Source organism: Oncorhynchus masou, chromosome 15, assembly GCF_036934945.1.
Source record: "Oncorhynchus masou masou isolate Uvic2021 chromosome 15, UVic_Omas_1.1, whole genome shotgun sequence".
NCBI classification, from domain to species: domain Eukaryota; kingdom Metazoa; phylum Chordata; class Actinopteri; order Salmoniformes; family Salmonidae; genus Oncorhynchus; species Oncorhynchus masou.
Window position 1 is genome coordinate 20,872,770 of NC_088226.1, and position 26,702 is coordinate 20,899,471.

At 41.6% G+C, this 26,702-nt stretch overlaps 1 protein-coding gene across 2 annotated transcripts; it reads left to right on the forward strand.

Moving 5' to 3' along the window:
* The first annotated feature begins 1,302 nt into the window (after positions 1-1,302).
* On the forward strand, positions 1,303-25,130 carry LOC135555850 (beta-1,4-mannosyl-glycoprotein 4-beta-N-acetylglucosaminyltransferase-like). 2 transcript variants are annotated; one of them, XM_064988620.1, is made up of 3 exons: positions 1,303-1,426; positions 19,897-20,185; positions 20,287-25,130. In XM_064988620.1, the coding sequence occupies exons 1-3, from the start codon at positions 1,365-1,367 to the stop codon at positions 21,601-21,603; spliced, it is 1,668 nt and encodes a 555-aa protein (XP_064844692.1). In that variant the 5' UTR covers positions 1,303-1,364; the 3' UTR covers positions 21,604-25,130. The 2 variants fall into 2 exon arrangements, with proteins under 2 accessions (XP_064844692.1, XP_064844693.1); XM_064988621.1 differs by lacking the exon at positions 1,303-1,426 and adding an exon at positions 7,248-7,456.
* The last annotated feature ends 1,572 nt before the right edge of the window (positions 25,131-26,702 follow it).

Consider the following 26,702-nt stretch of genomic DNA (forward strand, 5'->3'; position numbering starts at 1 on the left):
AATCAAACCATGTTTATGTTGTTTATTTTACAGTGAAGGCAAACATGAATTTGTATTTCGACTCAAGTTTTTATACATTCAGCTCACTGTTAGCAAAGTTTGTTGAGTGAACAAACATGAACACATTAGCTACATGTATTGTCCTTCTAAAGTCCACCCAACTCACAGAATAGAGCTGATTAAGCAATTGGTTAAGTAGTCTGTTTTACAGTGTAGTTGCAGCGACTCAATCAACCATCTGTCAGCCCAGTCACTATTATTATCCCATGTGATTGTGATTAGTACACTAGCATATGGCTGTCTAACCGATGCTCAAAGTTTAAGTTGCGGGAAACAATGTGTTGCGTGTATTTTGACAAAATATCCACTTTAATCTTATCAAAAACGTAATTTGACATGTAAATAATTTTTACCTGAAAGAAATAGATCACAAAAAGACTGTTCATTTTGCAAAATTAATCCTACAGCATATTCTGTCAAATGAAAATATAAAGTTCCCTTATATAATGTGCAGCTTTTTTCCAAAGTACAATCCACATTAGTACTGAAAAGCTGATTTACTATCATTTGATTGCAGTATTGTTTCGTTTTTAGGAGATTGAAGAAAATATACATTTTGTCATATTTGTGTGGTAAAAACAACTGCCATTTAAAGGGGCAGTACACCATAATTTAACATATACTTAATTTTATTGAAGACAAGTGATTCATCCATTGATCCTGAGAGACAATGACCAAAAATATGGCTTAATTGTCTTTATTTACATACCCCACAGCCAACTGTAGCTGCTAGTGAAACAATGGGAGTGTTAGGGCTTATAACAGGATGCATCAAAAAGCATGCCCAAATCCTCAGTCACTTCAAACCAATTTCTATAGCAACCAAAATACCATAACAAGATGTACATATATAATATTCTGGGATATTATTGGAATTATTGTATTTATATACCATTTTCCATAGAATATCTATTTTTCAAAGAATACACACCAATACAGCTCTATATGTACATTCAGAGGGTAGTTTATTTCTGTATTACACTCCTACCAAGTATGCATTCCACTGACAGACTTTTATGAGCTGTTTTGACTTCAACAAAGTATATATCTAAGGTAACTTTTATTTTGTACAAGGTCATACCTAGTTATAATCAGTTATAACCCTAGGTGAGTACATAACCTTGTCTACTCGATAAAAAAAGACTAGTCTACAGTAGGCCCACTTACAGTTGTAGCCTACACACTTCAATGTAAAATATCAACTGTCCGTTCACCTGTTAAATTCTACTGTATGTTTGCCTATAAACCGCGCTCCCTTTCGTTGCAAAACATAACATTATAATATCTAGTAGGCACAATTAAAGATGCGCATGGTCATTTGTTGTACGTCTACTTTGGGAATACGAACTCATCATGGCCAGAAAAGGTGAGGAATTTATTTTGTAATGGTTATGATAGTGTGTATGCATTATGTTTATACGTTAAAGTGTCTACTCGAGAATTTGACGTTACAGTATTCAGATGCACTAGCCTAAAAACGTCAATGGAAAAGGTTAACCGTCTGTTTTTACCATTAAACTGTGCTTCGGGATAACAGCAAATGATTGCATCTTGTTATTACATTTAGCTACCTATGTTTTGTTGTTATGAATAAGAGTTATTTTATATTCCTGCACAAGACTACGAGGCTACTTTTTCCTTCTTGCAATGCAATACTTCAACCACTAGAAATTGTGTGTAGTCTACGCATGGTCTAAAGTTTTTCGGTGAATAAGCACATTCTCAAATCAAGTTCAGTTTTTATAAATGCCAACTTTTGCGTGAAAACTAGACTCGCATTTTTTTGGGACATATTTTGTGTATACACAACGTTTATAAATTAGACCCGAGCACATTTGCACACTAGAGAAATCGTCCTTCTGTCATGAATACTCGGGGAAAAAGGTGTAGATCCACACACAGAGCGTGGCAGGTGTTTATTTCGCGTTCTCATAAGTCAGGAATCGTGGTCACAGGCAGGCAATGGTCATACACAGGTAGGCAAATAGGCAGGTGAATCCAAACGAGGACTGGAAACTATAACTGGTTCTCACAAACGAGCTAGGAAAAGGGTTAGTAGAGTCAACACGAACAATACCTCACGAAGGCACACAACGAAACAGAACACAAGGTTGACTAAGAAAATAAATACAGAACATTACACCTTCCCATCACCCATTGAAGCTTATTCTCTGTCCACAGTTGTTTGGTAGCCCTAAATAAAATGCTAATGTCAGAGGGAAATTGGAAATATAACATTTGTCAATATGATAGTTTATGGTCAAATGATCAATCCAGGAATATACTTGAATATGCAGTTATTATGTGCACATTACACTTAATATTCCTTCATATACCTTGATTGTTGTTTTGCTCAGCCTATTTGTTGTAAGATTATGTGTAAGATAGCCTTTGATGAAAATCATGAAGACAATCTCATAGTCCACTGAGTTCCCACTAATTTAAAATTGACCACCAGCTCAAGAACATGTTTCATCTGAACTTTAAACACTTGTGACATTATTTTAAAATACTGTTTCACATTTCCTTACAAGAACAAGTAAGTATTTCCATCTCTCTTCCTGAGAAAAGGGTTTTTGTAGATGACAAGTATGTAGTGGTGTAATTAGCATCAATATACAGTTTTCATAGACCCTATCTTGCCCATTGATTGTGTTACAGAAACAGTGCCTTGTTACCACGCTGGTTGCTTAGGAAAGAACCAGCCAAGGTTGACAAATAGCTTGTAGTCTCTTGTTCTCCTTTCCGACTGTATGGACCTTACACTGTAACAAATTGCTGTACATTTAAAGCATTTTTTACGGCTAGCTACTGTAATTCTATATTACAGTACAGTACTGTAAAGAGCAATTAATTATGTTGTCACCTGGCTACCACTACCCCGGTCAACTGCCCCACAGCAACTCGCCCAAGCCTTCCCCATTTCTCCTTCTCCCAAATCCAGTCAACAAATCAGCCGGGCTAGACAATCTGGACTCTCTCTTTCTAAAATGATCTGCCGAAATTGTTGCAACCCCTATTACTAGCCTATTCAACCTCTCTTTCGTGTCATCTGAGATTCCCAAAGATTGGAAAGCACCCGCGGTCGTCCCCCTCTTCAAAGACGGGGGACACTCTTGACCCAAACTGCTACAGACCTATATCTATCCTACCCTGCATTTCTAAGGTCTTCGAAAGCCATGTCAATTAAACCGATTACTGAGCGTTTTGAATCCCACAGAACCTTCTCCGCTATGCAATTTGGTTCCAGAGCTGGTCATGGGTGCACCTCAGCCACACTCAAGGTCCTGAACGATATCTTAACCGACATTGATAAGAAACAATACTGTGCAGCCGTACTCATTGACCTGGCCAAGGCTTTCGACTCTGTCAATCACCACATTCTCATCGGCAGACTCGATAGCCTTGGTTTCTCAAGTGATTGCCTCGCCTGGTTCACCAACTACTTCTCTGATAGAGTTCAGTGTGTCAAATCGGAGGGCCTGTTGTCCGGCCCTCTGACAGTCTCTATGTGGGTGCCACAGGGTTCAATTCTTGGGCCGACTCTTTTCTCTGTATACATCAATGATGTCGCTCTTGCTGCTGGTGATTCCCTGATCCACCTCTACGCAGACAACACCATTCTGTATACTTCTGGCCCTTCTTTGGACACTGTGTTAACTAACCTCCAGATGAGCTTCAATGCCATACAACTCTCCTTCCGTGGCCTCCAACTGCTCTTAAATTGAAGTAAAACTAAATGCATGCTCTTCAACCGTTCGCTACCCGTTCCTGCCCGCCCGTCCAACATCACTACTCTGGATGGTTCTGACTTAGAATATGTGGACAACTACAAATACCTAGGTTTCTGGTTAGATTGTAAACTCTCCTTCCAGACTCACATTAAGCATCTCCAATCCACAATTAAATCTAGAATTGGCTTCCTATTTCGCAACAAAACATCCTTCACTCATGCTGTCAAACATACCCTCGTCAAACTGACTATCCTACCGATCCTTGACTTCAGCGATGTCATTTACAAAAATAGTCTCCAACACTCTACTCACCAAATTGGATGCAGTCGATCACAGTGCCATCCGTTTCGTCACCAAAGCCCAATATACTACTTACCACTGCGACCTGTATGCTCTTGTTGGCTGGCCCTTGCTTCATATTTGTCGCCAAACCCACTGGCTTCAGTTCATCTATAAGTCTTTGCTAGGTAAAGCCCCGCCTTATTTCAGCTCACTGGTCACCATAGCAGCACTCACCCATAGCACGCGCTCCAGCGGGTATATTTCACTGGTCACCCCCAAAGCCAATTCCTCCTTTGGCCGCCTTTCCCTCCAGTTCCCTGCTGCCAATGACTGAAACGAATTGCAAAAATCACTGAAGCTGAAGACTCATATCACCCCCTCTAACTTTAAGCACCAGCTGTCAGAGCAGCTCACAGATCACTGCACCCGTACATAGCCTATCCGTAAATAACCCATCCAACTACCTCATCCCCATACTGTTATTTTATTTTTCTCCTTTTCACCCCAGTATCCCTACTTGCACATTCATCTTCTGCACATCTGTCACTCCAGTGTTTAATTGTTCAATTGTAATTATTACGCTACTATGGCCTATTTATTGCCTTACTTCACCTCATTTACACACACTGTATATAGACTTTTCTTTTTATGTTATTGACTGTGTGTTTGTTTATTCCATTCCTCTGTGTTGATTCATGTATGATACATGTGAATGTACCGAATGTGTGCTTTCATATCCATCTGGGTTCCCGTCTACTTTCTCTACCACAGTTAGAATACAACAGAGCACAATCAGACCTGGAGTGACTAAGGGGGCAGTTGAAATTGACGAGGGGGCACTATTTTTGTTTTCGTTCTTGCTTTGGAATTATATTGAATTCTGCTTATATCACGCTATACCACAATAAACATAAAGTTCAAATGCGGAGACTCCGAGATCATTGAGCGCTTTTGAAGTGACAGGTTGGTGTGAAATCCTTTGCCTCTCCGCCGCGCTGTATTAGCACAATGAACAGCGTAAGGCCATTTTGCTAATGAATATAGGCTATAAGATAGATAGGCTGCTTGTAATATGTGAATTACCCTATGTGAATGTAGGCATGCACACAACTGTCTTACCAAAATATTGCAAACTAAATGTTGAAAGTAGTAGCCTAGTTATTCATGCATGCAAACAAAAATACTGAATAGCACTTTGGCTTACAATACCAACACAACTGCAAATGCGAACGAATACGAACAAAACAGTGGTATCACGTAGTAGGCCAGGTAAACAAAATATCAGATCGATAAAGTCATGGCACAATCTATAATTAGGCTAGTTACATTAACAGTAAACAAATGCAGTAAATAAAAGACGAATGGTTTAATCGTTTTCACATCTAGAAAGTCGGCTCTCTGGGCCTCTACCAGTTGGCTGTTGCATTCACTGAATCGTTCTGACATTTCACCAATGACAGCATCCAACGTGCTGAAGAACAGTGTTTTACACTCAGTCTTTACTCCTCTGTCTGTGTCGGCCTACTGTACTGTCCACCATGTATTGCTGGATATTATACTTACATAATGTTGTCATTTGCTTGGGGCTGGTTGTGCGTCAGTACCACAGGCACTGCACTATGCCCAAATGGCTTTGAACTCGATGTTACACCTCAGCTTCTCGATGCACTCCAACGCACTGTGGACCACTTTGACTCTAGTGTAAAGATATGTTGCTTTTGCCTGGAGTCATTTGTTTGGAGGATCAAAAAGACTGAGGATTCTGTGCACCATGGGGGCTGTAAACCTAAATTCGGGGTCTGTCACTGCCTTCAACAGCCCTGTCTCTAATCTTACTTATGTGTTGTAATATGATGTCAGAGGAACTTCTGTGACATCATCACATCACAAAACTTTTAACACCCATTGACACAGTAGCCAGGTGTCCGGTCCACCTTTGATCCAGGAGCCTTTTTAAGGTTTCTGCAGTGTACACGGCAGCCACTGTTTGTTAATAATTTGTAGTGAGTCACAGACATTAAGAAAGTCCGCCAGCACATTCTCAGACAACATTGCGTGAACTACTACTAAGTGAAGCTTGTTTTTCCCCGCTTGTTATGGAAACTCAAGGAGTCATACCTAACCGCCACAGTGGCTTTCCATAGCCCCTCTACACACACTACGGTGCGCTCTGTCCATTGTGCTGACACAGCGCAGCGGAGATACAGATATTGCGAAAAACCTGTCACTCAGTTATTTTAACCCATTTGCTATTTTTATATAGGGACATAAAACTAAAACTGAGGGGGCACAAGTTTCAACTGAGGGGCCTAAGACCCCTTTTGCCTCCTTGTGGAGCTGGGTCCTGTCACGTGTGCTCTGTCTCCAGCCTCTAGGTCACCAGGCTGCTCATTATGGCGCACACCTGTCACCATCGTTACACGCACCTGGTGTCATCAGACTCAACTGGACTCCACCACTTCCCTGATTACCTTCCCTATATAAGTAATTCCCTTTGGTTCCTTCCCCATGCGTCATTGTTTCTATTCTTGCGTCATGTCTGCGTTGTCCGTGTTTCTTATTTTGTATTATGTTGTGTTTATTTATTAGCACACCCACTCCCTAAACTTGCTTCCCAACTCGTTGCGCACATCGTTACAGGTCCAAGCTCAGTGTGCTGCATAAGGGAGAAGTTGAGCATGTGCGTATGTGTGTGTGATTGCCTGCCTCCACAGCAAATTGGCCAGTGTTATCTAGCGTTGATTCCATAATTAAATATACAATGCATTCAGAAAGTATTTGGACCCCTTCACTTTTTCCACATTTCGTTACATTACAGCCTTATTCAAAAATGTATTTAAAAAAATAATAATTTCCTCATCAATCCACACACAATACCCCATAATGACAAAGCAAAAACAGGTTTTTAGATTTTTTTTTAGCAAATGTATTAAAAATAAAAACACTGAAATAAATTATTTACATAAGTATTTTGCTATACTAACTCTCAACAGTAAGTTGAAAACCGGACTGAGTTCCTAAAAAACAAATAATAATAATCTGGGTCAAGCAACCGTTTTGTGTCATGAGCCTCCCCTGCTTTTTCTCTCTCTCTCTCTCTCTCTCTCTCTCTCTCTCTCTCTCTCTCTCTCTCTCTCTCTCTCTCTCTCTCTCTCTCTGTGCATTGTTGTAAATTCAGTTTGGTAGCCTGGTGGTTGTTGTCATGTCAATCATTGTTGAGGCCACCTGCCGCTGTATGGAAGCTCTACCAAATAGTTCAAACATTGTAGCGTAACAGAGTAGTGCAAGTATTGGAGATGTTGAAAATAGAAGAGGGAGTTCCAAATCGGAAATAACACTTGCCAACAAACCAGCATGGCTAGACTTTACCGGCAAGGGAGGTACTGTATGTTTAATGACATTCTCTCTTTCTCTCCTGCTCTTTCTCTCCCTCTGTCTCACACTTTCTGTTTTTCTGTCCCTTTCTCATATTACAGTATATGGTAAGGTTTGGATGCATTGTATTTTGAGGTACATGTTTGTAAGTTCTTTAAATAGCTAGTTCTGAGGATTTATTTCTATGAACTTTTACTTTCATGTGCTCATGTGCAACTGCTCATCAGCTGCATTTGCTAAAGGGTATTTCAACATACTCTTTATTACAACAGCATATTTCAGTGTTAACACAGTAAAACACAACAGTTTTACCTAGCATTCAGGTTCCCTTATCACATCATAGGCATCTTTGTGTCTGGTTGTACAATCTTCTGGTGTGTAAAGCCTAGACTTCCTGGTCCCACATCTGTTTATTCTATCATTTTAACTCCATTGCGGTCAACCCGAACTGCTGCTGTGTCAACCCAACTGACAATTTAAATAAAAAAACAACTGACGGTTAAATTAACTCAACTAACTTGGTCAAAATGACCCAGCATGTGTTCTGTCCAATATTTACCCAGAGCTGGGTTACCAAATAACCAAATTGGGTTGTTTGTAGCCCAACATTTTTAGAGTGCACAAACAGACCTGCACAGTCTATAGACTCCCTATGATGACAGCTGTACTCATGGGGAAATTGAGTTGTGGGTGATTGAACTGGCCCTACTGCTCAGTTCAACTTCCCTTTTCTTAAGGAAAGCCTTACAGTCAAGCCCTGATAGGCACTCTGTCACATTTCCACATTAACACGGGCTGTGAGACCATGATTTGTGATTTGTCATGGGGATATTTTTGGCTAGCTACGTGTGGTAAGCTAGCTAAACAATGCCACTTTATATAATGTTTACATACCCTACATTACTCATCTCATATGTATATACTGTACTCTATACCATCTACTGCATGGCCATTCGACCATCGCTCATTCATATATTTTTATGTACATATTCTTATTCATTCCTTTACACTTGTGTGTATAAGGTAGTTGTTGTGAAATTGTTAGGTTAGATTACTTGTTAGATATTACTGCATGGTCAGAATTAGAAGCACAAGCAGTTCGCTACACTCGCATTAACATCTGCTAACCATGTTTATGTGACAAATACCATTTGATTTGATATTTCATGGGGTCTGTGTGTCATTCTCTCAGTATATTGTGGTCCAGGAGGTGAGGTTCATATATATATATGATCTGTTTTTATGTAAGTTGAGGAGACCAAATTACTTGGTGTTACCTTAAATTATAAACTGTCATGATCAAAACATATGGTTGTAAAGATGGGTTGGTTGTCCATAATAGAGAGATGCTCTGCTTGTTTGGCACCACGCTCCAATAATCAAGTCCTGCAGGCTCTAGTTTTGTCTTATCTTGATTGTTGTCCAGTCACATGGTCAGGTGCTTGCTCTTCATTGTATCCAAAGGGTTAATATAAAAACACTTACATGCCAGTCTATCTTGGCTAAGAGCTGAGGAGAGACTGACCACATCACTTCTTCTTTTTTATAAGAAACGTTAATGTGTTGAAATTTTGCTAGTCAACTTACACACATCTCTGACACACACACTTACCCCACCAGACATGCCACCAGGCGTCTTTTAACAGTCCCCTAATCCAGAACAGAACAAATTCAAGAACCAACCTATACCAAGATGGAGTAGCAGTGCAAATGTGTTTGTTGTTGTCCGATGTAAATTTGGTCTTTTTCATATTTTCTTTGTATATATTTCAATATATTTCAATCTCTTTTTCCATTTTTACGTAGCCCATCTGTAAATAGCCCATCCAACTACCTCATCCCCATATTGTTTTTATTTACTTTTTTGCTATTTTGCACACCAGTATTTCTACTTGCACATCATCATCTGCACATCTATCACTCCAGTGTTAATTTGCTAAATTGTAATTACTTCGCTACTATGGCCTATTTATTGCCTTACCTCCTTACTCCATTTGCACACATGGTATATAGATTTCTCTATTGTGTTATTGACTGTACTTTCGTTTATCCCATGTGTAACTCTGTGTTGTTGTTTTTTGTCGCACTGCTTTGCTTTATCTTGGCCAGGTCGCAGTTGTAAATGAGAACTAAACTGGCCTACCTGGTTAAATAAAGGTGAAATAAAAAAGCGTACTGTACTTTATTGGTCTATTATTGCATGGAACTCCCTTCCATCACATATTGCTCAAATTAACAGCAAACCTGCTAAAAAAACAGATACCACCTCACAGCACAATGCCTCTCCCCTATTTGACCTAGATATGTTGTGTGTATGTATTGATAAATCAAATCAAATCAAAGTTTATTTGTCACGTTCGCCAAATACAACAGGTGTAAACCTTACAGTGAAATGCTTACTTACAGGCTCAAACCAATGGTGCCAAAAAAAGGTATGTGTGTGTGTGTGTGTGTGTGTGTGTGTGTGTGTGTGTGTGTGTGTGTGTGTGTGTGTGTGTGTGTGTGTGTGTGTGTGTGTGTGTGTGTGTGTGTGTGTGTGTGTGTGTGTGTGTGTGTGTGTGTGTGTAAAGAAATAAAACAACAGTAGAAAGACATTTGAAAAAAAGAGTAGCAATGCTATATACAGACACCTGTTCGTGAGGCTTATTGAGGTAGTATGTACATGTAAGTATCGTTAAAGTGACTGTGCATATATGATGAACAGAGAGTAGCAGAAGCATAAAAAGAGGGGTTGGCGGGTGGTGGGACACAATGCAGATAGCCTGGTTAGTCAATGTGCGGGAGCACTGGTTGGTCTGGCCAATTTAGGTAGTATGTACATGAATGTATAATTAAAGTGACTCAGCATATAAGATAAACAGAGAGTAGCAGCAGCGTAAAAGAGGGGTTGGGGGGAGGCACACAATGCAAATTGTCCGGGTCACCATTGGTTACCTGTTCAGGAGTCTTATGGCTTGGGGGTAGAAACTGTTGAGAAGCCTTTTAGTCCTAGACTTGGCACTCCGGTACGGCTTGCCATGCGGTCGTAGAGCAAACAGTCTATGACTGGGTTGGCTGTCTATGACTGGGCCTTCCTCTGACACCGCCTTGATGGCAGGCAGCTTTGCCCCAGTGATGTACTGGGCTGTACCCACTACCCTCTGAAGTGCCTTGCGGTCGGAGGCCGAGCAATTGCAGTACCAGGCAGGGATGCAAACGGTCAGGATATGTAGGCTATGTCTGCCATTTTAAAATGTATGTAGTTCTGTCCTTGAGCTGCACTTGTCTATTGATGTTCTCTATTATGTCATGATTTATGTTTCATGTGGACCCCAGAAAGAGTAGCTGCTGCTTTAGCAACATCTAACGGGGATCTTAATAAAATAACAAAACTACTATAGGTCTATGTAGCTGTGAACTTCCTCTAAGGGTGCATCCCAAATAGCACCCTATTCCCTTTATGGTATACACATTTTGACCAGGACCCATAGCACACATTGTCTGTTCCCATTTTTCCAGGACTTTCCAGTTTGGTCTGTTATTCATTCTGACTTTCACGGAAGCTTGTGTTGTTGATGGTTGCTGTTAGACAAATACATTGTCAGAGCAAATGTACTTATTTCCAATGCGCAACACTGTAGCCTCTGCATCCATGTGTGTGGGCAGGGATGTTATGTAATGATGATAATTTTTCCCAGACAAAATACTAGCACTGTGGGACTGCCCAGGTAGCCTATCCCCAACCTTTGTAAGGAAGCAGCACACCAGAGGATCAGGTGTGTGTGTGTAACCCTAAGCTAGAGGACCAGAAGGAATGAGCAGAGCAGCAGGTTGGAGGGTATGTGGGTAAGGGAAGGGGGACAGGAGGAGGGGGAAGGTTTGGAGAATGAAAGTATTGTAGTGCACTGTGCATAGAGTAACAGAGAAAAGAGGGTGACATTTGAGCATGGTGAGTGGGAGAGAATAGCTTTCATTGTACAAAAGGGCACTGGGCTGGCTCTCTCTCCAGAGGATGAAGCTGAGACTTCCTTGTCACAGACTAATGTTTAATGTGTAACTTTTTCTATGACTTTTATGATAGCAATCACGTCCTCCACTGCCTTTCTGCAGAGTTGTAAACAGTCCAAGGTCTCATTCACATTACCCAGGAATTAACATGTGATGTGCCACCACATGCACCCTCAAATATCTTAACGATCAGTCACTCACCTACAGTACACTAATTCCATGTGTGACCAATCAGCAGCATTTCACTCACTGGAGATCAGTAAGGAGGAAGACGTAGTTATATTTACCAGCACTAATGCTCTGAATAGGTGCCCAACCCTAAGGTGTGTGCTGCAATGAAGATTGTACCCAGTTTCACATGCCCTTCTTTATCTTTATACGTCTAAGTAAGCTCCTAGCGAAGCAGGGTTACGCTCAAACAAAATTCTTGGCTAAAAACAACTCAATTTGGATTATTTGGTTTACCAGCACTGGGTAAATTTTGGACAGAACACACGCTAGGTTATTTTGACTCAGCCAGTTGGGTTGCGTGAATAACCCAAATGTTGGGTTGTTTGGATTAACCAAACACGGGTTAATTTAACCTTCAGTTGTTTTTGTTTTTTTAACCATCAGTTGGGTTGACACAGCAGCTGGGTCTTTTTTCATGTAAACCATCGGTTATTTTCAGAAATTGCGGCCTATTAGAAAATTATTTGTCACTTGTTCATCATGTACAATGCAAATAAAAACAATCCTTGAATATCTTTGCACATTACATAGTTATATATAAAATTCTTAACATTTATTATTTACATACCCCAACAGTGAGATATGCATAGGCTCGAGGAACTCTTACACTAGTGTAAGCCTCATCAAAGCTTCAATAGTTTCAGTGTTCAATCTTAAAATGTGATAACAATTCAACAGAACAGATTCACCGGAATGTACACTCACAGGTGGCCAAAATTATACGGTAAAATAAAATCCCAGAATTGTTGTAGGTACTTTTGCACCACTATGAGGTTGAGTAGACTCCCAGATCCTGATTCCAGGTTTCACAATAGTAGCAGGAAGCACATCAGGAAATTGTAGACTGTGTACACACAGATTGGAGAAAAACTGTACAAAAAGGACATGACTCTTGACATTATTACCTGTCTGTCAGAGTTCTTCAAGAACAGTGGGTTTGGAGTCAGGCGCAGAGAGCAGAGGGTTCGAATAAATTGATATTTTCTATTCCCGGAAAAATGTTCACGCCACAAACACAAGGCGCATTATCTGACCGGCCAATACACAGGACCCAAAACTGTCCGGAAAAATAAGATACAAACGACCATCAACAAACTAACAGCATAGCAATCCCGCACAAACCTAGGTGGGCCTGACATGCTTAAATAGACAAATATCAAGAAAAACAAAAAGAAACAGGTGCAACAAATAAGACCAAACGAACAGAAAAGGAAAAAGGGATTGGTGGCGGCTAGTAGACCGTCGAGCGCCGCCCGAACAGGCAGGGGAGCCACCTTCGGTGGGAGTCGTGACACTGTCTGTCAGACATTAACATTTCCTCATACATTTCAATACACTTTGATGATTTCATTATTATTGTCCAAATTTTACCTCCTTGCTCCATATAAAAGTCACATGGAATGAGATACAGAAACAGGTCATACAATTTTTTATTGTTGTTTTAGCAAGTTGTAAAGGGACATTTCATGTCAGGATGTATCAAATAAGGTGGGTGACTGAAGGGATGACATGCATTACAGTTTGGGCCTGCTGTATTTATGTGACAGTAAATATATAGTATACAGTATATATATGGTACACTTTATTTGAAGGGTCTGTAATAACTCATTTCTAAGGAATGTATAAGTTGTGTTTTCAGCATTTGTTAATCATTACTCTCGCACGTATAAACCATTTACCAGTCATTAGTAAAGTTATATTGGTGCCGGAGGAGATGGCTGTCATTTTACAGGCTCCTAACCAATTCTGCTATTAAATGCTTTTTTCACTTTATTTGTAACTGATTTTGTACATAATATTTCTGACACTGTCTCTTATGACCAAAAAGATGCTTCTGCATATCAGAACAGTGATTACTCACCTCGTACTGGACAAAGAGTTTTTCTTAAACTAGTCGGAGGTGAATCAGACACCGGACAAAGCCCAAATCCCTGTCTTTCGCATGAAGAAGAGACGGAGATACATGGGTTGTAGGTCGGGGTGCCTTGTAAGAATCCGACGGTGAGTGGGTAACCCGCCTCTACCATCAGTCCTACTAGCCAACGTGCAATCATTGGATGATAAACTGGACGAGCTCCGATCAAAACTATCCTACCAACGGGACATTAAAACTGTAATATATTATGTTTCACCGAGTTGGGGCTGAACAACGACGTGAATAACATACAGCTGGCTGGGTTTTCCGTGCATCGGCAAGATAGAACAGCTTCCTCCGGTAAGACAAGGGGTGGCGCTCTGTTTCTATTTGTAAATAACAGTTGGTACTCAAAATCTAATATTAATGAAGTCTCTAGGTTGTGCACGCCTGAGGTAGAGTATCTCATGATAAACTGTAGACCACATTACAGCTACATTTGAATTTCTGTAAAAAAATGGTATATCAACACTGCATTTGAGAAAACAATGGAAAAGTATTTTTGCTTTGAAAGTTGATCAACTTGTCAACTCCCTTTTGAGAAAACTGTATTTCAATGTTTTGGTACTACTATTGGAGAGCCCTTCTTTGTCTATACTCATTCAGCATTGTTCACACCCTCTTAAGCCTTAGCCCCACCCATCTCTTTAGGGTTGATCCAAGCGTTCTGTACTAACTTGCCAGCTACTTCCAGACATCTAAGGGAGAGAGAACAGCTCATTGAACATTACCCGCCCTAGCAGAGCTGGTTAGGCTGTTATGTTATCCAGAGCGTTGGTGACTGCAACTGTGCTGTCAGATTGTCCGTTTGTATATTCAGAGTGTTTCGCGTTCAGAGCACACTGGACCCTCTGGCCAATAAGTAGGGTTGTTCCGAACGCTCTGACCTCACAGCCGTATAAAGCCATAAGCAAACCAGAAAATGATCATCCAGAGGCGGTGCTCCTAGTGGCCAGGGACTTTAATTCAGGGAAACTTAAACCTCATTTCTACCAGCATGTTACATGTGCAACCAGAGGAGAAAAAAAACTCTAGACCACCTTTACTCCACACACAGAGATGGGTACAAAGCTCTCCCTCGACCTCCATTTGGCATTTATATCCTCTTGATTCCTGCTGCTTACAAGCAAAAACTAAAGCAGGAAGTACCAACGACTCGCTCAATGCGGAAGTGGTCAGATGACGCAAATGCTAAGCTACGGGAATGTTTTGCTAGCACATACTGAAATATGTTCTGGGATTCTTCCGATGGCATTGAGGAGTACACCACATCAGTCACTGGCTTCATCAATAAGTGCATCGATGACGTCATCCCCACAGTGACTGTTCATACTGCAACCAGAAGCCATGGATTACAGGCATCACCCGCACTGAGCTAAAGGCTAGCGCTGCTGCTTTCAAGGAGCGGGACTCTAACCCGGAAGCTTATAAGAAATCCTGCTACAGTGCCTTGCGAAAGTATTCGGCCCCCTTGAACTTTGCGACCTTTTGCCACATTTCAGGCTTCAAACATAAAGATATAAAACTGTATTTTTTGTGAAGAATCAACAACAAGTGGGACACAATCATGAAGTGGATTGACATTTATTGGATATTTCAAACTTTTTTAACAAATCAAAAACTGAAAAATTGGGCATGCAAAATTATTCAGCCCCCTTAAGTTAATACTTTGTAGCGCCACCTTTTGCTGCGATTACAGCTGTAAGTCGCTTGGGGTATGTCTCTATCAGTTTTGCACATCGAGAGACTGAATTTTTTTCCCATTCCTCCTTGCAAAACAGCTCGAGCTCAGTGAGGTTGGATGGAGAGCATTTGTGAACAGCAGTTTTCAGTTCTTTCCACAGATTCTCGATTGGATTCAGGTCTGGACTTTGACTTGGCCATTCTAACAGCTGGATATGTTTATTTTTGAACCATTCCATTGTAGATTTTGCTTTATGTTTTGGATCATTGTCTTGTTGGAAGACAAATCTCCGTCCCAGTCTCAGGTCTTTTGCAGACTCCATCAGGTTTTCTTCCAGAATGGTCCTGTATTTGGCTCCATCCATCTTCCCATCAATTTTAACCATCTTCCCTGTCCCTGCTGAAGAAAAGCAGGCCCGAACCATGATGATGCCACCACCATGTTTTACAGTGGGTATGGTGTTCAGGGTGATAAGCTGTGTTGCTTTTACACCAAACATAACGTTTTGCATTGTTGCCAAAAAGTTCAATTTTGGTTTCATCTGACCAGAGCACCTTCTTCCACATGTTTGGTGTGTCTCCCAGGTGGCTTGTGGCAAACTTTAAACGACACTTTTTATGGATATCTTTAAGAAATGGCTTTCTTCTTGCCATTCCTCCATAAAGGCCAGATTTGTGCAATATACGACTGATTGTTGTCCTATGGACAGAGTCTCCCACCTCAGCTGTAGATCTCTGCAGTTCATCCAGAGTGATCATGGGCCTCTTGGCTGCATCTCTGATCAGTCTTCTCCTTGTATGAGCTGAAAGTTTAGAGGGACGGCCAGGTCTTGATAGATTTGCAGTGGTCTGATACTCCTTCCATTTCAATATTATCGCTTGCACAGTGCTCCTTGGGATGTTTAAAGCTTGGGAAATCTTTTTGTATCCAAATCCGGCTTTAAACTTCTTCACAACAGTATCTCGGACCTGCCTGGTGTGTTCCTTGTTCTTCATGATGCTCTCTGTGCTTTTAACAGACCTCTGAGACTATCACAGTGCAGGTGCATTTGTACGGAGACTTGATTACACACAGGTGGATTGTATTTATCATCATTAGTCATTTAGGTCAACATTGGATCATTCAGAGATCCTCACTGAACTTCTGGAGAGAGTTTGCTGCACTGAAAGTAAAGGGGCTGAATAATTTTGCACGCCCAATTTTTCAGTTTTTGATTTGTTAAAGAAGTTTGAAATATCCAATAAATGTTGTTCCACTTCATGATTGTGTCCCACTTGTTGTTGATTCTTCACAAAAAAATACAGTTTTATATATTTATGTTTGAAGCCTGAAATGTGGCAAAAGGTCGCAAAGTTCAAGGGGGCCGAATACTTTCGCAAGGCACTGTATGCCCTCCGACAAATCATCAAACAGACAAAGTGTCAATAAAGGACTAAGATTGAATCGTAATACAACAGCTCCGATGCTCGTCGGATGTTGCAGGGCTTGCTAACTATATTACGGACTACAAAGGGAAGCACAGCCCTGACCTACCAGATTAGCTAAATTACTTCAATGCACGCTTCGAGGCAAGCAACACTGAAGCATATATGAGACCGCGAGCTGTTCCGGACAACTGTGTGATCACGCTCTCCGTAGCCAATGTGAGTAAGACCTTTAAACAGGTCAACATTCACAAGGCTGCAGGGCCAGACAGATTACCAGAATGTGTACTCCAAGCATACACTGGCCAACTGGCAAGTGTCTTCAGTGACATTTTCAACTTGTCCCTGACCGAGTCTGTAATGCCAACATGTTTCAAGCAGACCACCATAGTACATCACTAGGGCCAAGCTTCCTGCCATCATGGCCCTCTAAACCAGGTGGTACCAGAGGAAGTCCAAAAAATTGCCAAAGACTCCAGCCACCCTAGTCATAGACTGTTCTGTCTGCTACCGCACAACAAGCATTACCAGAGCATTACCATGTCTAGGTCCAAAAGGCTTCTTATTAGCTTCTACCCCCAAGCCATAAGACTCCTGAACAGCTAACCAAAACGCTACCTGTGTTATTTGCATTGAACCCCTCCCCCCAGTTTTATGCTGCTGCCACTCTCTGTTTATTATCTATGCATAGTCACTTTATCTCTATCTACATGTACATATTATCTCAATTACCTTAACTAACCTGTGTCCCTCCACATTGACTCTGTACCGGTACCCCTTGTATATAGCCTCGCTACTGTTATTTTACTGTTGCTCTTTAAATATATATATTTTTTTCTTTATTCTTATTTTTTTTCTTTTTTATTTGTATTTGTTTATTGTTTACTTCAGTTTATTTAGTAAATACTTTCTTAACACTTATTTTTCTTAAAACTGCATTGTTGGTCATGGGCTTGTACGTAAGCATGTGACAAATAACATTTTATTTCATTTTGATTTATTTTTCCTAATCTAAAGTGGATGCTATTTTCACTTTAGAAATACTTTAGAAATGGTTTGAGTTACAAGTGCAATTTCTCACAAAAAGATGGTGGTGCCATTGGTAGACATTCCTGCAGTACCTGGTAATAGAATAAGCACACAACACAGGATTTTAAGGAAATATATATACATCTGTGAATAACTACCTTACAAAATGTACAAATGTGGGAGTAATGATTAATAAATGGTGAGAAAATGGTTTGTAAATGCCTTATAAAGTCCCATTAAATGGTTTATTATGGACCCTTAAAATAAAGTGTTACCGTATTCAGCTGAAGTTGGAAGTTTACATACATCTTAGCCAATTGCATTTAAACTCAGTTTTTCACAATTCCTGACATTTAATCCTAGTAAAAATTCCCTGTTTTAGGTAATTTAGGATCACCACTTTATTTTAAGAATGTGACATTTCAGAATAATTAGTAGAGAGAATTCTTTATTTCAGCTTGTATTTCTTTCATCACATTCCCAGTGTGCCAGAAGTTTACATAACTGAGTCAGGTTTGCAGGCCTCTTTGCTCGCACACACTTGTTCAGTTCTGCCCACAAATTGTCTATAGGATTGAGGTCAGGGCTTTGTGATGGCCACTCCAATACTTTGACTTTGTTGTCCTTAAGCCATTTTGCCACAGCTTCAGAAGTATGCTTGGGGTCAATGTCCATTTGGAAGACCCATTTGCAACATCTTGAGATGTTGCTTCAATATATCCACATATTTGTCCTTCCTCATGCTGCCATCTATTTTGTGAATTGCACCAGTCCCTCCTGCAGCAAAGCACCCCCACAACATGATGCTGCCACCCCCGTGCTTCATGGTTGGGATGGTGTTCTTCGGCTTGCAAGCCTCCCCCTTTTTCCTCCCCAACATAACGATGGTCATTGTGGCCAAACAGTTATATTTTTTGTCTCGTCAGACCAGAGGACATTTCTCCAAAAGTACGATCTTTGTCCCCATGTGCAGTTGCAAATCATAGTCTGGCTTATTTATGGCAGTTTTGGAGCAGTGGCTTCTTCCTTGCTGAGTGTCCTTTCTGCCTGGATCTCAATCCCATTGAGCACACCTGGGACCTGTTGGATCAGAGGGTGAGGGCTAGGGCCATTCCTCCCAGAAATGTCAGGGAATTTGCAGGTGCCTTGGTGGAAGAGTGGGGTAACATCTCACAGCAAGAACTGACAAATCTGGTGCAGTCCATGAGGAGGAGATGCACCGCCGTACTTAATGCAGCTGGTGGCCACACCAGATACTGACTGTTACTGTTACCCCCCCACCCCCCACCCCCTTTGTTCAGGGACAGAAATTATTCAATTTCTGTTAGTCACATGTCTGTGGGACTTGTTCAGTTTATGTCTCAGAATCTTGTTATGTTCATACAAATATTTACACATGTTAAGTTTGCTGAAAATAAACACAGTTGACAGTGAGGGAACGTTTCTTTTTTTTGCTGAGTTGATAAGCAGATAATAACCAACCCAGTTTCACACCTGTTTTGCCTATCCCCAAGATAAACCCTACACCGCCATGACCAGCATGCAAAATGGGGTTAAAGCTAACGTAGCCAGAGTGCCTGCAGTCCATGTAGGAAAAACACAAGCAAAAAGGCTGTTGGAGCACTCGTCTTTCAGTGAGTGGTGGCTTTTAATTGAAAACCCAAACAGGTTAACAATACAGGACGAGATCTCAAAGAATAAGAAATTGGTAACTGAACCCCCTTTGTGTTTTGTATGCTATTCCTGGACTGTTAAGGGTGCTACATACTTTATGCAAATGCAGCAGTGGAGCGTCATATTCTATGTAGTTCTACTACTTTTGTTCAGGGCTCACATACACAACGCTCTGTTGCCCAGATAGTGTAGCGGGTGGCTTCTTCTTTTTTCTTGGTTAGGTTCTTCTGATTTCCAGTTTAGTTTCCAGATACTTTATTTTTACCAGTGTCATTTATTAACAATGGGTGATGAGATAAAAGGGTTCAAATCTACTATAGGTCATGCTTTTTAGTTTCTTTATGCCAAGTTGTTGTTTTACTTTATGTAAATAGTTATTGATGAGCATGCATACAATGCCAAAACAACCAGAGTGATTATGTGGGCCTAACTGTTAAGTAACCAAGGAGTTTGCAAACTTCCATTTAGCTAAAGAGTTTTGTTAATGTATCTGTTTTTCAGGACAAAGATGCGACGACACAAGGTCTTTCTCTTCGGCACATTGGCCTTGTGTGTCCTCTCCCTGCTGCAATACAGCAAGGCCCTCCACCACATGCTTATGCTGAGAGAGCTGTATACCTCCTCCGTCAACCTCGAGGCCCTGGGCTTCCTCTGGAGAGGGAATGTTCGCTCAGGGATGAAGCCTCTCCCTGGGTCTCGACCCTCCGACACAGGCCTGTGGGAACCAGGGGATGACCAGGGGGACCAAGGGAATGCAGAGGTGGAGAGATGGATTGGGCATGGCGGTGAGGTGAGGGGGCAGATGACATGACTTTCCCTATACATTGTTTTGGGTCTATATGACATTGTCATTGATATGTTTGATTTTGCTCCTGTTGTTCTCCCACTCAGGACCCGTGGGGTAGGGAGCAGCCTGACTCAGGGAATGTAAACAGAATGACGGTCACTCTCCCAGACCCCAAAGGACCCTGGGGGGAACTTCACAAACGGAGCTTCCGTCTTCGCGATGACCCCACCCCGTTCTTTGCGCGCACCAAGTCTGGAGCATATTGCTTCCGAGAGGGGACGGAAATGGCTTTTCTCAAAGACGACTCAGGACAAACAGTACAAGCAGCACGAGAGGGCCAGCGTAAGATACTGCATGCACAGCAAGAGGAACCCAAGTCAGCCCAGGGGAAATACACCCGGGGGAAAAGGCTGGTGAAGTGTATATGTCGCCAAGGCTGGCACGGCCCTCACTGTGGCATCCCCACCATGGTGCAACACTCCAACCTGCCCACTAAGGGAAGTCTGATGCCCAGGATGGTTCCACGGAGGGTCATCAACGCCATTAACATCAACCACGAGTTTGACCTCCTCCACGCCCGCTTTCACGAGCTGGCCGACACTGTTGACCTCTTCCTGGTGTGTGAGTCAAACTTCACGGCCTATGGAAATTCCAAGCAGCTGCACTTCCTACGCCTCCTGCTTAACGGGACCTACAACTACATGCGCCACAAGATCCTCTATGTCTTCCTTGATCACTTCCCTAAAGGTGGCCAACAGAACGGGTGGATCGCTGACGACTACCTGCGGACGTTTTTAAGCTATGACGGGATGTCCAGAGTACAAGGTGCCAGGCCGGATGATGTCTTCCTCATCAATGACGCAGATGAGATCCCGGCCCGCGAGGGCATCCTCTTCCTCAAACTCTACAATGGCTGGACGGAACCTGTGTCCATCCACATGAGAAAGTCCCTTTATGGTTTCTTCTGGAGGCAGCCTGGGACCCTGGACGTCCACACCGCCTGCACTGTTGCCATGCTTTTTGCCGTCTACGATGGAGACGGGATATCACTGAGGCGCAGGGATTACTACTCCATGCCGGGTTTCCGGAACTATCAGAGGGAGAGTGGACACATCCTGGTGCAGTGGTCCATTGGCAGCCCCGTCCACTACGCAGGCTGGCACTGTTCCTGGTGCTTCAGACCAGAGGGAATCTCCCACAAACTAATATCTGCCCAGAATGGAGACTTCCCCCGCTGGGGCGACTACGTGGAAAAACGAGACCTGAACTACATCAAGAGCTTGATCCAGACTGGGCGATGGTTTGATGGCTCGGTGGGGGAGTACCCACCCACAGACCCTAAAGAGCCTATGTACGCACCCAAATATCTATTAAAGAACTTTCCGCTGTACCGCTACATACTTGAGAACCCATATGTCTGAATCTGGTAGAAAACCGGTAAGGATTATTTTCTCATTGTTGATTTCAATGGAAGGATTTTTAACTTCAAGGTTGTTGTCTGAACACAACTATGAAACCTCCACCTATGCCTCTGATTGAAGGGCAGGCCCTCCACTTCCTGTCTGAAGAAGAAGTAGCTAGTGGTTGAGAGGGAGTGTAATGAGTGACATCTGAGACTCATTCTATCCGATTCTATCCCTTTTCAATCACAATATTTAAATGATAGTTCAACAATCCTCAATGACAAAGGCCCCTTCTACTCCAGAGCATTCAAGGACCGGTATACGTTTGGGACTTTTGTACAGTTCCTAACTGTAGACGTGATGGCAGACAGGTATATATGTACAAACGATCTATCTGATGATGGCCAATGGCCAGTGATACTGTAGTTTTCCCTCAGTCAGATCAACAATGTGCTTCTAGTGCCACCAGTTTTGCATTTCCAGAGACCTCTGTGAAGAAAGAGACCTGAAAAACGATCAGTGCACTTTTCTGTGGTGGTGGTAAAACTGTGTTACTGTGCTGAAATGGTTGTTTCGAACAACACAGGGAAATATAGCAGGAAAGGGAAAGTCAGTTTTATATTGTTTAATACAAATTCAGGTTTCGTCACTAATGTGGGCTTGTCTTAAACGTTGCTTAATTCGACTACACAACTTTCTCATAGCCTTCTTGTAAACAGATTGTGTATGGCTTACAGGTGAATAAATGTGAGGCCAAAAAGAACATGTCATTCGAACCATGGAATCAGGCCAAACAATTGTCACATTGCTTTTAGACATTTCTGTCATTTGTGTTCATTGTTCATTGAGAGAGAAAATTCTTGAGAAACAAAATCAATTTCTTCTGCTATGGTCTCGTGATTCACATCACGTCTGGTAATTCAATCTGTTCTAGACACTCAATTTGACATGTATATAAGCCAACGCATTGATTTCCTTGGTTTCGTCCTTAAAAAATGGATTCCAATTCTTCAACAACCAAATAATGAACATGATAATAATATTCCTACAGATCTTAGGGACATATCCCCTGTCAATAGGATGTATAGCAATGACAATTATTCATGTATTCATGCTTAGTTAAGAAACAACAGACTGTCTGCCATCAATCGGATCAGCCTTGGATACGCTGCAAGTCATTTGTTCCTACCCGAATTACAATAGAGTCACTGAGAGGCCTATTCAACAGAAACCAGTGCGTCAACAAAACAAAAGCAAAATGTTTATGTTGTGAATATCTTAGTTTGTTCTTGTTTCGCACTGCAGACCATGTTTTGTTGAGTAGCTACAGGAACCCAAACCTACTGCCAGTAAAAACAGTAACGGGATCACATGAATTTTATTTTTATTTTATTTTTTTATTTCACCTTTATTTAACCAGGTAGGCTAGTTGAGAACAAGTTCTCATTTGCAACTGCGACCTGGCCAAGATAAAGCTTAGCAGTGTGAACAGACAACACAGAGTTACACATGGAGTAAACAATTAACAAGTCAATAACACAGTACAAAAAAAGGCGAGTCTATATACAGTGTGCAAAAGGCATGAGGAGGTAGGCGAATAATTACAATTTTGCAGATTAGCACTGGAGTGATAAATGATCAGATGGTCATGTACAGGTAGAGATACTGGTGTGCAAAAGAGCAGAAAAGTAAATAAATAAAAACAGTGTGGGGATGAGGTAGGTGAAAATGGGTGGGCTATTTACCAATAGACTATGTACAGCTGCAGCGATCGGTTAGCTGCTCGGATAGCACATGTTTGAAGTTGGTGAGGGAGATAAAAGTCTCCAACTTCAGGGATTTTTGCAATTCGTTCCAGTCACAGGCAGCAGAGTACTGGAACGAAAGGCGGCCAAATGAGGTGTTGGCTTTAGGGATGATCAGTGAGATACACCTGCTGGAGCGCGTGCTACGGATGGGTGTTGCCATCGTGACCAGTGAACTGAGATAAGGCGGAGCTTTACCTAGCATGGACTTGTAGATGACCTGGAGCCAGTGGGTCTGGCGACGAATATGTAGCGAGGGCCAGCCGACTAGAGCATACAAGTCGCAGTGTTGGGTGGTATAAGGTGCTTTAGTGACAAAACGGATGGCACTGTGATAAACTGCATCCAGTTTGCTGAGTAGAGTGTTGGAAGCAATTTTGTAGATGACATCGCCGAAGTCGAGGATCGGTAGGATAGTCAGTTTTACTAGGGTAAGTTTGGCGGCGTGAGTGAAGGAGGCTTTGTTGCGGAATAGAAAGCCGACTCTTGATTTGATTTTCGATTGGAGATTTGATATGATATGAGTCTGGAAGGAGAGTTTACAGTCTAGCCAGACACCTAGGTACTTATAGGTGTCCACATATTCAAGGTAGGAAACATCCAGGGTGGTGATGCTCGTCAGGCATGCGGGTGCAGGCAGCGATCGGTTGAAAAGCATGCATTTGGTTTTACTAGCGTTTAAGAGCAGTTGGAGGCCACGGAAGGAGTGTTGTATGGCATTGAAGCTCGTTTGGAGGTTAGATAGCACAGTGTCCAAGGACGGGCCGGGAGTATATAGAATGGTGTCGTCTGCGTAGAGGTGGATCAGGGAATCGCCCACAGCAATAGCAACATCATTGATATATACAGAGAAAAGAGTCGGCCCGAGAATTGAACCCTGAGACAAAAGTGAGTAATTTATTAGTATACTTTAACTTAAATTTTGAGTAATTTATTACATGTATTACTTTATTAATCATGCACCTTTATTTCCAGATAAACTTACGTTAGGAAGGTTAAGACTGCTGTTGACTGTTGTTAAATCATGTCATGTCAATGTGGACACTTTTGTTCAGAATTAGCCTTAGCACTTCCTTGTCTTGGGAGAATGACTTTGGGAATAAGGAGATAATAATAATTGATTGGTGTATTGACAATGTTTCTCTTGGGAATCTGATGCTTCGTTAATTGATGCTCTGAATTGCAGTTTGCACATATTCTCTCACAGCCTTTAAAACGACTTACTCTGAACTCTGATACACCTCTTGTTTCTCAACACCTCTCGTTCCTCAATCCATGTTTTGATTATTCGTGCACTCAACTTTTATCTCCCTCTGCCCTATTGTGTGTGTGTGTGTGTGCGTGCGTGTGTGTGTGTGTGCGTGTGTGCATGCGTGTCTGTGTGAATATGTATTTTATCTTGTTAGAAATTATTTGTAAGATGCCACTTGTCAATATCTTTCTATCTGGAGTCCACATGATGAAAAGTGGGACTTCCACAGTGGCTACATTTAAAGGCCAGAATCTCAGGAATATTAGAGAATGGCATGTGAATGGCATGAATGGCAACTTTTCAAACTGCACTGTTGTTTAAGGTCCACAGCATGTTTACAGCAAAAAAAATGCTTTGGATGTTGTTGACTTTGCTTTTGTAGGGGGATTTCTTTTGTAATTTCTGGATGGTGTCCAATATTTCTTTGTACAACTATGAGGTACTACTCCTGTGTTCTAACTAAAATAAATACATTTTGAAGTGAAAATCAATAACTAATCTTATGTGACTTATTTTGAATCTTGTGCAAGTCCTGAATCTTTTCCTTCATCAATCATTCCACTATATATTTGTATTGAAGTAGTACGTCCCAATGTGGTACATTTTTAAGAAATAGCTGTTCAGTTGACAAGAGTCAAAGTTAATCTGTTTATTACCTAGCATTACCTACATACTATACTACACTGTAATTACACTGTGCCAGCTCAACGACCATGTAAAGACACAGGTATTAATTAAGGCCCCGTTTTGTTTCACCAACTTGTTTCAAATCCAAAAGTGATTATCAGAAAACGCATTATGGCACGACCTCTTGAGTCTAGACAGGAATACCACACTGCCAGTGACTCCGGTTAGGTCTGTCTTTCCTAAAGCAATGTATAACAAGACTAGATGCCTTCTCCATGCCTGAACTCTAGATGGCCGTCTATAAGAAAAATATGAATTTGAAGGAAATCATTCTGGGAGATTATTGTGGCAGAATTGCCAGGGAAAGCCTAGGAGTTATCATTGATATGGTTCTCTTTACTGTAACATGGGACTTTTTATTCAATACAATTTGATTTAATTAACCCTAATTTTACTTGGTAAATTGACTGAGAACACATTCTCACTCACAGCAACAACCTGGGGAATAGTTACGGGGGGGGAGGGGAGGGGGGGGGGGTGAATGAGCCAATTGGAAGCTGGGGATGATTAGGTGGCCATGATGGTATGAGGGCCAGATTGGAAATTTTGCCAGGACACCGGGGTTAACACCTCTACTCTTACAGCAAATGCCATGGGATCTTCAGTGACCACAGAGTCAGGACAACCATTTAATGTCCCATCCATAAAATAGCATAAATGTATTTCTTTATTTTTATTTCACCTTTATTTACCCAGGTAGGCCAGTTGAGAACAAGCTCTCATTTACAACTGCGACCTGGCCAAAATAAAGCAAAGCAGTCGACAAAACAACAACACAGAGTTACACGTGGGATAAACAAACGCGCAGTCAATAACATAATAGAAAAATATATGTACAGTGTGTGCAAATGTAATAAGACGTCGTAAGATTTGGGAGGTAAGGCAATAAATAGGCCTGATAGTACTGTGCAGCCGTCTTCATCGACCTGGCCAACGCTTTTGACTCTGTCAATCACCACGTTCTTATCGGCAGACTCAACAGCACACTGTGCTAACTAAACTCCAGATGAGCCTCAATGCCATACAACTCTCCTTCCGTGGCCTCCAACTGCTCTTAAATGCAAGTAAAACTAAATGCAAAATCCCCTGCAAAGGTCTACTATCGACAAGAATGATCTACTATTGACAAAAAAAGACAAAGGGGATGGGGGAGGTTTACAGACAGATCTTTGAGATGAGGAAGGGAGTTTTGGTTGTGCAGGATTGTGTTTAGAGACAGTAAATGTATTGTTGAGTATGAGAGTGATTAAGAGGTACCATTTCTCTTTAATCTCCCATACACAATCATTCCTACTGTGTAAGAACTGCCCTCCTAAGACTTTTCACATCTTCTTTAGCCCTTCAGCCCATTCACGTTGTTGACTGATCTTTCC

Bases quoted from the DNA above. Each gene is read 5' to 3' on its own strand.
- LOC135555850 (XM_064988620.1), top strand. From the start codon at position 1,365: ATGCGCATGGTCATTTGTTGTACGTCTACTTTGGGAATACGAACTCAT. The intron at 1,427-19,896 runs GTGAGGAATTTA...TCTGTTTTTCAG, and splicing joins ACTCATCATGGCCAGAAAAG to GACAAAGATGCGACGACACA. The intron at 20,186-20,286 runs GTGAGGGGGCAG...TCTCCCACTCAG, and splicing joins GGATTGGGCATGGCGGTGAG to GACCCGTGGGGTAGGGAGCA.